At 39.1% G+C, this 12,120-nt stretch overlaps 2 protein-coding genes across 6 annotated transcripts in view; one reads left to right on the top strand and one right to left on the bottom strand.

Annotated features, from left to right (window-relative positions):
• Positions 1–12,120, bottom strand: part of LOC134295681 (uncharacterized) — a 183,758-nt gene that overhangs the window by 30,177 nt on the left and 141,461 nt on the right. The window lies entirely within an intron of this gene.
• Positions 1–12,120, top strand: part of kif26b (kinesin family member 26B) — a 384,274-nt gene that overhangs the window by 340,302 nt on the left and 31,852 nt on the right. For all 5 annotated transcript variants that reach the window (XM_062968955.1, XM_062968956.1, XM_062968954.1 and 2 more), the window contains one exon: positions 9,372–9,534. In XM_062968955.1, coding sequence (XP_062825025.1) covers positions 9,372–9,534 — 163 coding nt within the window. The remainder of the gene's footprint in view (positions 1–9,371; positions 9,535–12,120) is intronic.

Here is a 12,120-nt window from a genome sequence, read left to right as displayed (position 1 = left end):
ATCTGTAGGTATGATGAATATTTGTGGTACCTTACTCCAGATGTTTAACCCTACATGTTAAAACCAGTGGTACAAATTGTACAATGAGCAACAAGAAAAACATGGTTACCTTATTTATGGAGACCTTTTACATTGCAACTTCCTACAGAAGGATAATCTCAAATATGTGTGGGTTTCTCTAGAAAAGTTAGAGAACTCAAGGTTAATAAAAGGAGGCAATTCAAGAAATTGATTTAATACTCAACATCAAGATTTGAGAGAACAAGATAGTTAGGAACTGAGGATAGGTAAAGGTAGGCAAAGGTAAAGGTTTTCCCCTAACATTAAGTCTAGTTGTGTCCAGCTCTGTGGGGTGGTGCTCATCTCCATTTTTAAGCCAAAGAGCCGGTGTTGTCCATAGACACCTCCAAGGTCATGTGGCGGCATGACTGCATGGAGCGCAGTTACCTTCCCACCGGAGCAGTACCTATTGATCTTTTCACATTTGCATGTTTTTGAACTGCTAAGTTGGCAGAAGTAGAGGCTGACAGTGGGAGCTCACTATGCTCTCTGGATTCGAACCACTGATCTTTCAGTCAGCAAGTTCAATTGCTCAGCGGTTTAACCCACTATGCCACCAGGGGCTCCGAACTGAGGATAGCATGATACAATTCAATCACTAAGTTTACTAATATTTACTAACATGATGCAGCCAGTCCTTTCAATTTCATCTAATGTCTTCACTTGATTTTGTGTCCTCAATACTATGTTAAGACACAGACAGTGATAGAAATATAAGGTCATAGAATGCCCTTATATTGGGATGGTGATACTACCTGAGGTTGGCAAGTGTACACACCTCTGTCTAAAAGGGCTGCAATACCACCACTAAACCCCATCCCCATTTATTTTACTGAAATGGCCCCATGCCTTCTAGGGACAATCTTGTCATGTTTTTATCCCCCCCCCCCCCCCCTTGGGTCTTTTAGACCCAAGAGAGGCCATTTCTGAAATATAGAAAGCACTCCATTTAGTTACATATAAAAAAAATCCTGGGCAGATAAACAATGAAGAATAGCCACTACTCATTAGAGAGTGTAGGAGGCATTTTGAGAAAACTCCCCCCTTAAAATATTTTGGAGTATGAATGATTCCTTTGAGCCTCAAAACCTTTTTGGAGGCAATGTACACCTGGTGGGCTGCACTTTCTCTACTTCTGCCTTATACTATCAACTACAAATTTGTAATCAACATAGTTTCCTTCTATAGGCAGTCCCTGAATTATGAACATCTGATTTACATGCAACTCATAGTTATGAACAGGCTTCCCTCCCTGCCATGAAATCTTAGTTCTGCTGAGACAAAGTGGAACCAAGTATAAATAAATCTACCGTTTTGTATTCCTACATGCTTTAAATTTGGCCCAAACATCTTTTTCTATCTGTGCTCTAACAATGCAATTAGGAAGAACTGGGACAACAAATGACAAGAAAGGGTGACAGGAGAAGTCGTATTGACAACTGGAATCAGCACCACCATAAATCCATACAGTTGTCAATCAGTCATTGACAAAGCGACCAGTGGATTCCTTATAACTGAATTCTACTTCTATCTTTGGAAGCAGAGCTATCCAAATGTCACATAGTCAGCACAAGAAAGATAGGATTTTTGCTCTCTGGTTCACAAGGACTCTTCAGAATATTTCAGAATAAATTTTATTTATTTTTAAAATATTTTATTTTGACATGAAAACAACTGTTTTTAAATGGATATTGATATTCCGGGCCTATTTGCTAGGTATATTTTAAACCGTAAGTTAAAGTTATCAGAAAAGGCAGCTGCAAGATAACTTGTGTCTTATGGTACTTTTTCTTGTTGTGTGTATTCTTTTAAAAAAAACCTCTGTGATTACCATACTTTATTGAAAAAGATAATTGAAGAACTGAAATGGGAGGTCCAGGTCTGCCTTTTGCATAAAATGCAAAATGTTTGCAAATTGTGTGATTAGTAACATTTCCCTTTGTAATTTTCTTCTGGGAAATGTTTTAGCAAAACACGAGAAGGGGGGGAGCAGCTGACTGTAGCCTGAAGCAAAATGGAAATTGGATAAGATTTAGGTGTTTTACTGATTTTTAAAGTTTCAGATGAAGTGCTGCTGGTTGTAATAACCATCTGTTGTCATTTAGGAGGATAATCCTAAAAACAGTGGGTCCTTGGTGTCTGCTACAGTTTGGTTCCAGGATTCTCTGTGGACCCCAAATCCATGGATGTTCAAGTTGGCCCTCCATATTTATGGAGGTTACAAATGGAGGACCCTTGTGAAAGTGAAGGAAAAAAGGGGGAAATAGTATTAACCCCTTCAACATAGGTTACAGACTCCTTTCACCTAGTCACCCACTTTCTCTGATGGATCACTCTGTTAAAGGCCTCTCCACCCTCTCATTTTTGACTATCCTTCTCATTTCTCTGCCTCCCATCATCATCTCTCTTGCCCTTCAAGACACCCATGGACTTCATTGCTGGAAGCCTCATCCTGATGGTGTTAGGGAGACAAAGAGGTCAGTAGGGGAAGTGGAGGCTGAGGCAGAATGATGAGCAATGGAGTGTGAAGAGTCAAGAGGGTTTCAATCTGATTGAGGCTTCAGTGGAAAGGTGAACAATGAGTTTTAAACCTGGATGTTGCTTCAATGCAAAGATGAGAGGAGAGAGATGGAGGGAGGCATTTAAAATTCAATGATGCTTAGATGGGAGGGCAAGGAAGGGAGTAGGGGACTGGTGGTGCTAGAAAGACATCAGTAGAGAACTGGGGCAGCAGAAAGATCGGGTAAGTTAATAGTAGTTAGTTAAATAGTGTCTTCAAACTCGTGAATAATAGTCTTGTTCATTTGGTTTTCGGTGGGGCCCCCAATTCGTTTCTACTGAGTCTCCCAAAATCAGGAGGGCAGATATTTGTTTTCAGTTTTTGGTGCCAAAAGATCCGTTTTCTTTCAGCCCATTATTGGAGGAGCTTCCCACCCAGGGTCACCTTCCCAGTGTGCATCTTTGAATGAGATTTGTCTCACCATTTGGGGAGTTGAAGGGCTCCCTGGCTGGGGCTGAAGACCTATCGCATCCTTGCTCCCTAACCCAAAGCACAGGCCCAAAGCGCCCAGGCTTGCAAGGCCCTGCACCTGACCACCAAGTAAGGAGTGCTCCTTACTCGGTGCTTGGGTGCAGGGCCTTGCAGGCCTGGGCTGTTTGGGCTTATGCCCCCGGGCCTGCAGAGTCATGCAGCTGAGCACCGAGTAAGACGCTCCTTACTTGGCGGTCAGGTGCAGGGCCGGGCACTTTGGGCCTACGTGCGTGACAATCAATCCAAAAATCAGGCTTGGAGCCGGTACCCACTCTCACCTGCCTTTCGAATCAAGTTTATTTTTGTTCTGGGGGGCCTTCCAGTTACATGCCATCCGAATGGACGGTACAGAACAGAAACACGAATCAGACGGATGATACACCATGTCTAGTGAATAATCAAATCAGTGAAAGTGAAACCTGTTAATGCAGAGGGCGAACTGTATAAACAATGACATAATAAACATCCATCTCAATAATCAATGGTTGCCTTTTGGATTTTAAAATAAATACTTGCAAACAACAGTTGAAACTGGATACAGAATCTGTGGACATACAGTTCCAGTTGCAATTCCTTTTTATTTCTAACCTGGATTTTCTCATTTTAGCACTGTCTCTTTTCTGCTAGTACACCACTGTATTTCAGATGCACACAAGGCTCACGTGACCTATGTACATTCATCATTGATAATCTGTATGAAGTCCACACTAGTTTGCTGATGACAGCTCCATATTCTCTAGAGCCCCAAATGTACTCTGTTGCCCTTTTGCACTGTCATTCCATGGTTTGCTTTGATGGAAGCATGAGTAAATGAAAGGCATGGTATTGATTTCTGTACAGATGTTAATAATTTTCATGTATGTCATCCTTGGAACGGCAGTTGCAGAGGCACAAATTGTGATATTGCAGTATTCCTCGATGAAGAGAAGATGAACAAAGCGTGAATGCCTACCTTTTATCTCTAAATCTGTGGGTTCAAAGCTGAGTCAGGTTACCAATGAAATAAAGGCTTGCTGTCATCTTAATGGACTTTGGTTTGTATCACACTCCACCACATACTGTAGTGGGACTGACTACTTCTGCCCACAGGAAGCTAAGAACTGACCAAATCAGCAAAGAATAGAAAGGTCAAACTTGAACTTTCTGGCAGTTTTCCAGTCTTTTCAGAAAAATGCTTACTTTGAACCTGATGTTTGCTCTTAAATTGATTGAAATGGCATTGTCTTCCTTAAAAGATTGAAAATCCAGTCATTTCCCAAATTTGCATTGTCTCTGTAAATAGTGACGCTAACATTGCTAATTTCTAGATTGTAAATACCTATAATTGGCAGTATCTCTATCTATGACATTGTATTTGACAGCAAAGTACTCTCTTTTTCTCACCCAATAAAAGAGTTTAAAATCTTAAAAGGCTTAGTAATCTCCAAAAGCTTAATAAAAAATCTCTTGGCTTGCTGCTGAAAAGAAACCAACTTCTGCATCAATAAAGTTTCTAGGAGAAGGAGTGCATTTCACCATTTGAAGAATTATAAAACTATTAAAATAATATTATTATACGTGGAGCCACGGTGGTGCAGTGGGTTAAACCCTTGTGCCAGCTGAACTGATGACCTGAAGGTTGCTGGTTCGAATGTGAGAGATGGGGTGAGCTTCTATCTGTCAGCTCTAACTTGCGGGGACATGAGAGAAGCTGCCCAGCTAACACATCCAGGCACCCCCTGAGCAACATCTCTGTAGACTGCCAATTCTCTCACACAAAAGCAGTATGTTCTCAAGTCTCTTCTGACACAATAAAAATAATACATATTAAAACTAATTTTCAAATATATATTTCACCCCAAAATATACTTTAAAAAAGGAATCTTGATTAGAAGCCTATGCTTAATTTAATGCTTTATTTACTCTAGAAAGAATTAGTTATAAATGGTTGTGGGTATGTAGAGTGGTAGTCAAAGTCACAAATTGATTTTTTTGTTTCTTTATTCTAACAGATATAAAATAATATGTTATTTGATACATGAAAGGAACCTTCCCACACACAAGAGGCCATTTATAACAATTCCCTTATATTGTGGCATTTGTTATAGGCAATGAGTAAAGCTTAAATCAGTTGAAGAAACCCTTGGTGATGCTGAGTGCCCTGTTAATGCGAGACTTAATGAAGACAGGCTATGAGGTGGCCATTCATTACTCCTGTAAGAGATTGCAACTCAGCTCCATGCATGTGCTGTTAAGAGTTCCCAGTTCCCAAAGCCTAATGCCAAACTTATTCAATTTTCCTTCTATTCCTAAATGTCTAGTATTGCAGAGAGAGAGACATTGGAAATTATTCACTCCTAGAATTCCTATATTTACTGTATTTGTATTTCCTTGTTATCCTAACTATGTGTCATTTCCTTGGATGCATAAACTGTATTTCTAATTGCTCAACTGAATTTTAAGCTACTGCCATGGTAGATTTTGACGACTGAAGGAAAAGGTGGAGACCGAATCCTTATTTGGGGAAGCAATATCCCCATTCCCTAGCTACACTCCCAAATTCTTAATGAAAACAGCGACTTTTGCACAAAATTGCATTTTGTGCCTGTAGTCATACTGATATGAGTAGGACCCTTCAATGCCTGCAAAAGGTTTTCTCAGCATATAATGTATAACAATAGAAAATAAGTGTAATGAGTATCAAAGTATAAATATATTGAGCCATCCCAGCCATTAAAATCTGCTGGGGAACCTATTATTTGTACCTCACCAAATCTCCATCACATTTTGCAGGTCATATCTAGGCAATGTAACTCCTTTCTGAAATGGTCCTTTATTGCCTCCATCACTGCTGGCTCTGAAAACTCTTCGCTTTTAGCCAGTACAGTACTTGCCTTCTCAAGTATTGATTGAATGGTTTGTCCATTGGTTGTTTATAAAATATTTATATCCACCATATAATATGGGATTTCAATATAGCATGCAAGTAAAACCATTTCCAATTAATCCTTCCTCAGGCTTCTGGTCCACCATGAATTTCTAGAAAAGGAGGAAAAAATGAAACCACTGGGCATAAATATATTGCCTGTCCTTAGCAAAGAAATTTGTATGCCCCAAACCAGTACTGATTTAAACAGTTCTTCCCATTAATTTAAAAATTAATACATTGAGAAAAAATAACTAGCAAAAACATATTGAATAGTCAGTGTTAGCTAATAGCCAGGCTTCCAATGTGAGGGCATTCCAGATGATTGTGATGATGGTGGTGGTAATGATGATGATAGGTTTTTTGGTCTGCTTTCTCATTATCTCTTTTTATCTTTGACTTTGCAGTTTTATGTTCTATATTTCTGATATTTATTATTCATGTCATCCATCTTGAGTAGTTTAAGAAAAGGGTGACATATAAAAAGTAATCAAGAGGCATAAATTGGGAAGAATGTATATACCCTCCTTATAGCAATGTATAGTGTGGACACGGCTTATCTCATAAACTGATTGATCAGGAAACAAAGTTTGCTCCTAAAGAACATTTAGAGAAGAATAATTTCCAAGGCTCCCAGAACTGATGTTTTTAAATATGAAGTGAACATTAAGGAACAGCCTGAATGTTCCACATAAACGTGTGCCTACCATTGACAAAGGATTGTTTGTTCAAAGTGTTAGTAAGTTAACTTTTTGACTTTTTCAGCAACACATTGTGTACATTAGAGATAATCACCCTTGCCATTGCTGCTGCACATAGTAGATTACAGCCAGAGGAGGGAATGGAAACTGCAGGGCTTTTGTGTGGACTGGAAGAAAGAGTCCTGATTCCTGAAGTCAGTGCTGGACCTAAGTTAGTCTTTGGGGTCCTTGCACATTCCATCTTAAATCCTGGCGGCAACATAAACTGGTGTAAATACTGTTGCACAATGGATATTTTCTTGGGGCATTGCATAAAAGCACTGCTAATTGGGGTCACACAAGTAGTGTTATCCTGGCTTAATCATTGGGTAAGTGCTTATGCTGTTAAAGACATTGCTCAAAGGAGCAATCTCCAACTACACACAGCCCTCCATTCCTGCTACATTTTCATGCCACAGTGCAACTCAGTGTAGCTACTGTGTTATGGAACCGGTGAACAGAATTTTGGCTTCCATGTTGACTTCCCTAATTCTCTCAAGCAGAGCTTTCCAAACATTTCATGTTGATGACACACTTTGTACATATGATCATTTCATGACACAGTAATTCAGTTTTACCAGCAAACCAACCCCTTATAAGAGAGCATACAACTCCCCTGTTGCGCCAGCTCCACAGGCTGCCAGTTTGCTGCCGAACACAATTCAAAGTTCTGGCTTTAGTCTATAAATCCCGAAATGGTTCCAGCCCAGTTTACCTTTCTGAACATATCTTCCCCTATGATTAAGATCATCTGCGGAGGCTCTGCTCTCGGTCCCACCTCATTCTCAGGCGCAATTGGTGAGGACGAGAGACAGGGCCTTCTCAGTGGTGGCCCCTCAGCTATGGAACTCCCTCTAGTGACATTAGATCTGCCCCCTCCCTCCTAGTCTTCAGAAGGAAAGTGAAAACCTGGCTCTGGGATCAGGCCTTTGGGGAATAGTGCAGTGCAATAACAATGTTGGAATGTGTGCAGTGATCATGGAACAGCTCACACTATGATTTTTGGATGTTGTGATTTTAATATTGATTGTAATTTTAAATGTTTAATACGTATTAATTTTAATTTAATTTATTTCAAGTTCATTGTGTTGTATGTTTTTAAGGCACTTAATAATTGCTGAATGTAAGCTGTCTTGACTCCCCTTCGGGGTAGAGAAAGGTGGAGTATAAATGGAGGAAATAAATAAATAAAGCCAACCCCTTATAAGAGATGCGGACACATGCATAAATTGTAATCACCAAATGTATGGGGACAGAACATACCAGTGTCTGTTGAAAAACTTTCATATTTTTTTAAAATGCATGAGTTGTAAGATAATACATTCCCAAGATTTCATTGTTTGTGCGATACACCTACACACGGCAGCCAACACACTAGCAAGTCACGACACAGAGTTTGGAAAGTTCTGCTCTAAAGAGTAGTCAGGAAAATCTGGTTTCCATTGTACTTTGTCCATTTGTGTAAACATTTAATGCTGCCTGAAAAAAAGAGTTCTAACATCAAAAACAAATGTAGATACATGCTCCCTCTCTATTTCTCCTGGGCAGATAGTATCACAATGCTGGCTAATATCTGATTAACCTCAAGCTAGGCATGCACATTCCCTAGCTGACAAGAGAAGCAGCCCTATTAGACTCCCCCCTCCCCAATTTAGCTTCTCCATAGTCAGAATAAGTATGTGAGTCATTTCCACTTGAAGGAGGTCTCTTTGAGGTTTCAGGAATGGAATCCCATTAAGTCAAGAAATGATAGAGTAGGCTTTTTAAGTGAATCATGCACAGTCTCCAGCAGAATTTCCCTCCATTTCAGTAGCATCCTCAGAGGAGAAGTTCCCAGTGGATTGTGCCCTTGTTAATAGCATTGAATTAAAGCTCTTCACCACTACGGCATATATGCAGGGGCTGTTTTACTCCTCAAATTGTCTTGTGTGTGGCTGACAGGAGGCAGATTTTTCACACACACACACACACATATAAATAATCTTTTTGTTACATTTTGACAGAACACCAATGTTTGCCGTCGTAAACTGGTTGCATTTAATGGGTTACATTTACACAGTTTCTTCACTGCCATGAAAATTGTCATGCAATGCCATTTCCAGGTCTCATTACAATCACTGTGAGTGCTAGAAAAAGGAGGGAGGAGGGGGAAAATATTAGAATTAAAAAACGGAGCCCATTCAGCGATGCTGTGAGTGACAGGAGAGGGAAATGGCAGAAACTAATTCCATCTTTAGTAGTCAAATAGAATAGGCAGGGGTGAAACCAGTGCTGTTTTTAAAGGCTTGACACTTCTCTGCCCTTGCTTTTCAGTATGGCAGGATTGTGTTTATAAACTCCAGTCCACTATGAGTGCAGGACTAGTTGTGAGTTGCCATCTCATGTGAAAAGCAACGTCACCGCTCAAATTAGCCTGAAAAAAATCAAGACAAGAGGTGGGGGGAAGGCTGTCATTCAGCATAAGGATTTTCCATCTCGTTCAGTTGCAGATGCAATGCACTAGAATCCTGAAGAACAATGCTAATTAGTATTCCATTAAAAAAAGGAGAAATCTTCCCAAGACCTGGAGTCACATCCCAACAGTTGAAGTGAAACATGGTTCACTAATGTAGCCTTAATTCTTCTTATTTTGCAGAGACAGCAAGCTGACCATGTTGCTCCGGGAGTCCCTTGGGAACATGAATTGCCGAACCACCATGATAGCTCACATTTCGGCAGCTGCAGGCAACTATGCTGAAACACTTTCCACCATCCAGATTGCATCAAGGGTCTTGAGAATGAAGAAGAAGAAAACCAAGGTAAGAATAGAAGGGGAAAAAATCTTTTGTTATATTTCCTGGCAAGATCTAAGTAGTGAAGAGACACAGGTAAAGAGAAGAGGCCTTAAAAGTGCAGATTCTAACAAAATCAATATTCACAATTTCTCAATGCTTGGAAGTACATCTGCGTGGATGGGGGAGGATCATATGTTCAGTGTTAGGCAAAGCATTTAGTGTTTATAACAATCAGATTTATGACACAGGGTTCAAGTACTGAGGTTGCTTTATTAGGCTAGCTCAAGCACTAGCCTAATAAACAGGTATATTGTAATCATTATACCAACTTGAATGATCATTATTTACTTTAGCAGCTTAAAGATTGTAGAATGTGGACTGAGATGAATGAACAAGTTCCGCAGATATCAATGCACAATTATCTATTCACCAAAAGAAATCTTTCCAACATAACAGACTGTAATGTATGTCCTTAATGCTCTAGCCTTTTACCCATTTACCCATTTCTCTAGCCTTTTACCCATTATTCTTCCAACAAGTACAAACCTCTGGTAAGAAACAAGATAACTAGATATGGTATGGAAGGTACAAATAAAACCAAAGCATTTCAATGAAATATAGACTTTTATCTTCAAAGTAAGGATGAATTCTGAGAAGCTAGGAATTCTGATCTAATCACAGGATGATGATGATTATTATTATTGGAAGAAGTTCATATTTCTGAAATACATGACAGTCATTTTGTTAACTTCTCAATATTCAGTTTTGATTGAATCAATTGCTAACCTGCTCTTAGAAGAGAAACAGGTCCAATAAAACCCTTACTTTCTGTAGAAATAGTGAGTAAGCGCAAGTGGTGCCAATTCACTTGGAATGTAAACCTTAATTTCAATCTCATTGAGAAAAATAAATAATTGTTTATCTTCCTGCAGGAAGAAAATCTCAAAAATAAGTGAACTAGTTAAAAAGAAATTTTAAGGAAAAAGTCAAAAGGGTCAAATGTCCCTGTGACGTGTAAAGTTTGTTCAAAACCTAAGTAAATGGTTACCAGCATTGTAATGTGCAGTGTGAAAGAAACTGTTAAGAGGTTAAATAGCTATCTTTAAATGTCAGAAGTCTTGCCTGCTGGAGTGTTTGTAGACACAGAAAATGTTAGCAGAAAATTACAGGTGCAAAAACCATAGACTGTAAAAGACTACCTTGGCAGAGGGTGGACTCTCCTTCTTTGAAGGTCTTTCAGTAGTGTTTGGGTGGATATCTTTCAAGGGTGCTTGATTTGTGTATTCCTGCATGGCAGGAGGTTGGGCTAGATGGTCCTTGTAGATGCTTCCAACTGAGTTTCTATGATTCTGTGTACGCAATAGCACTAAAACCAACAACAAGCAATGTTTTAAACATGTCAAAATTAAAAAGCCAATCCAAGTTCCAAATCCTCTTTCTTGAGAAAGATCCAAGACTGTAATGGCTCTTAATTTGTAAACACTTGCAGAATGTGTTGTGTGCTTTAATTTTTGTTTGCTTTTTTAATGACTGTATACTATTTTATAGTTTTAAAACTATTAAACTATTAAACTATTAAACTATTAAAACTATTCTATAGTTTTAATGTGATAATTTTAATATTTTAAACATTATTGTTTGTGGGGAGAAACTACTTTGAGTACCACTCGAGAAGAAAGGCAGCATATAAACAAAATTAAACAAAATTTTCATAATAAATAAAATAAAGCCAGCTAGAGAGGCAACTGAATCATTGGATAACAATTAAATTAAAGGAGAAACGTAAAAGAATTGGGGAGGGGGGGCAAAGTGAGGAATTGAGGCAGATAATAATGACAAAAGAGGATGTTCTCTGTGACAAATGACAAAGAAATAAATCAGAAAAATGGTTGGCCTCACCTCTCCAAGCAACTTGTCCACATCATCATGTTGAATAACCTGAAACTCATCCATCAAAGCAGGGCAGGTACATGCCTCATTTATCTCCCCAGACTCTACCTTCAATGTGGAGCCTAAGTCAAAATGAATCTAAGCAATTTTCTTTGCAGAGTCTTGAGCAAATTTGTCATAGTGCTTTTCTGAGGACTCCTCAGCAATTTGAGGTCTCAGATGTAATAACCCTTTAACTACCTGGAACAGCTGTGTTGGACAAGAGTGAGTGGTGTAATGGAGACAGCGAAGAATTGTGGAACAAGTTTCATGGTGTAATGGAGGCAGCTGGAAAGTAGTTTCTAAAATAGACCCTAACGGTGCTTGGAAATAAAGGATTTCTTTGTTTGAGGCTGTTTAACTTGGACAAAGGATGACTCATTATAGACGTGTGTATGTAATGAGGAGAAAGTAGGCAATGAGCAACTCTTCTCCCTTTCTCATAATACTAGAACCCATGGTCATCCCAATGGATCCCTTCAGTAAGTTCAGTGGTAAGAAATTTGGGACCAATAAAAGGAAGTGCATATTGACACAATGCATAGTGAAAGCATGGAGTCTACAACCACAAGTATGGTGTTTCTGTAGATAGATTTAAAAGTGGATTGGATAAAGTCAAGATACCTATAGCATTTCAATATCAGAGGTTCTGTGTATGAGTTGCCAGAATGCAACCTGTCT

Source organism: Anolis carolinensis, chromosome 1 (assembly GCF_035594765.1).
Source record: "Anolis carolinensis isolate JA03-04 chromosome 1, rAnoCar3.1.pri, whole genome shotgun sequence".
Classification (NCBI taxonomy): domain Eukaryota; kingdom Metazoa; phylum Chordata; class Lepidosauria; order Squamata; family Dactyloidae; genus Anolis; species Anolis carolinensis.
The sequence above is the reverse complement of the archived record's forward strand: the minus strand, read 5'-3'. Positions and strand labels throughout refer to the sequence as shown.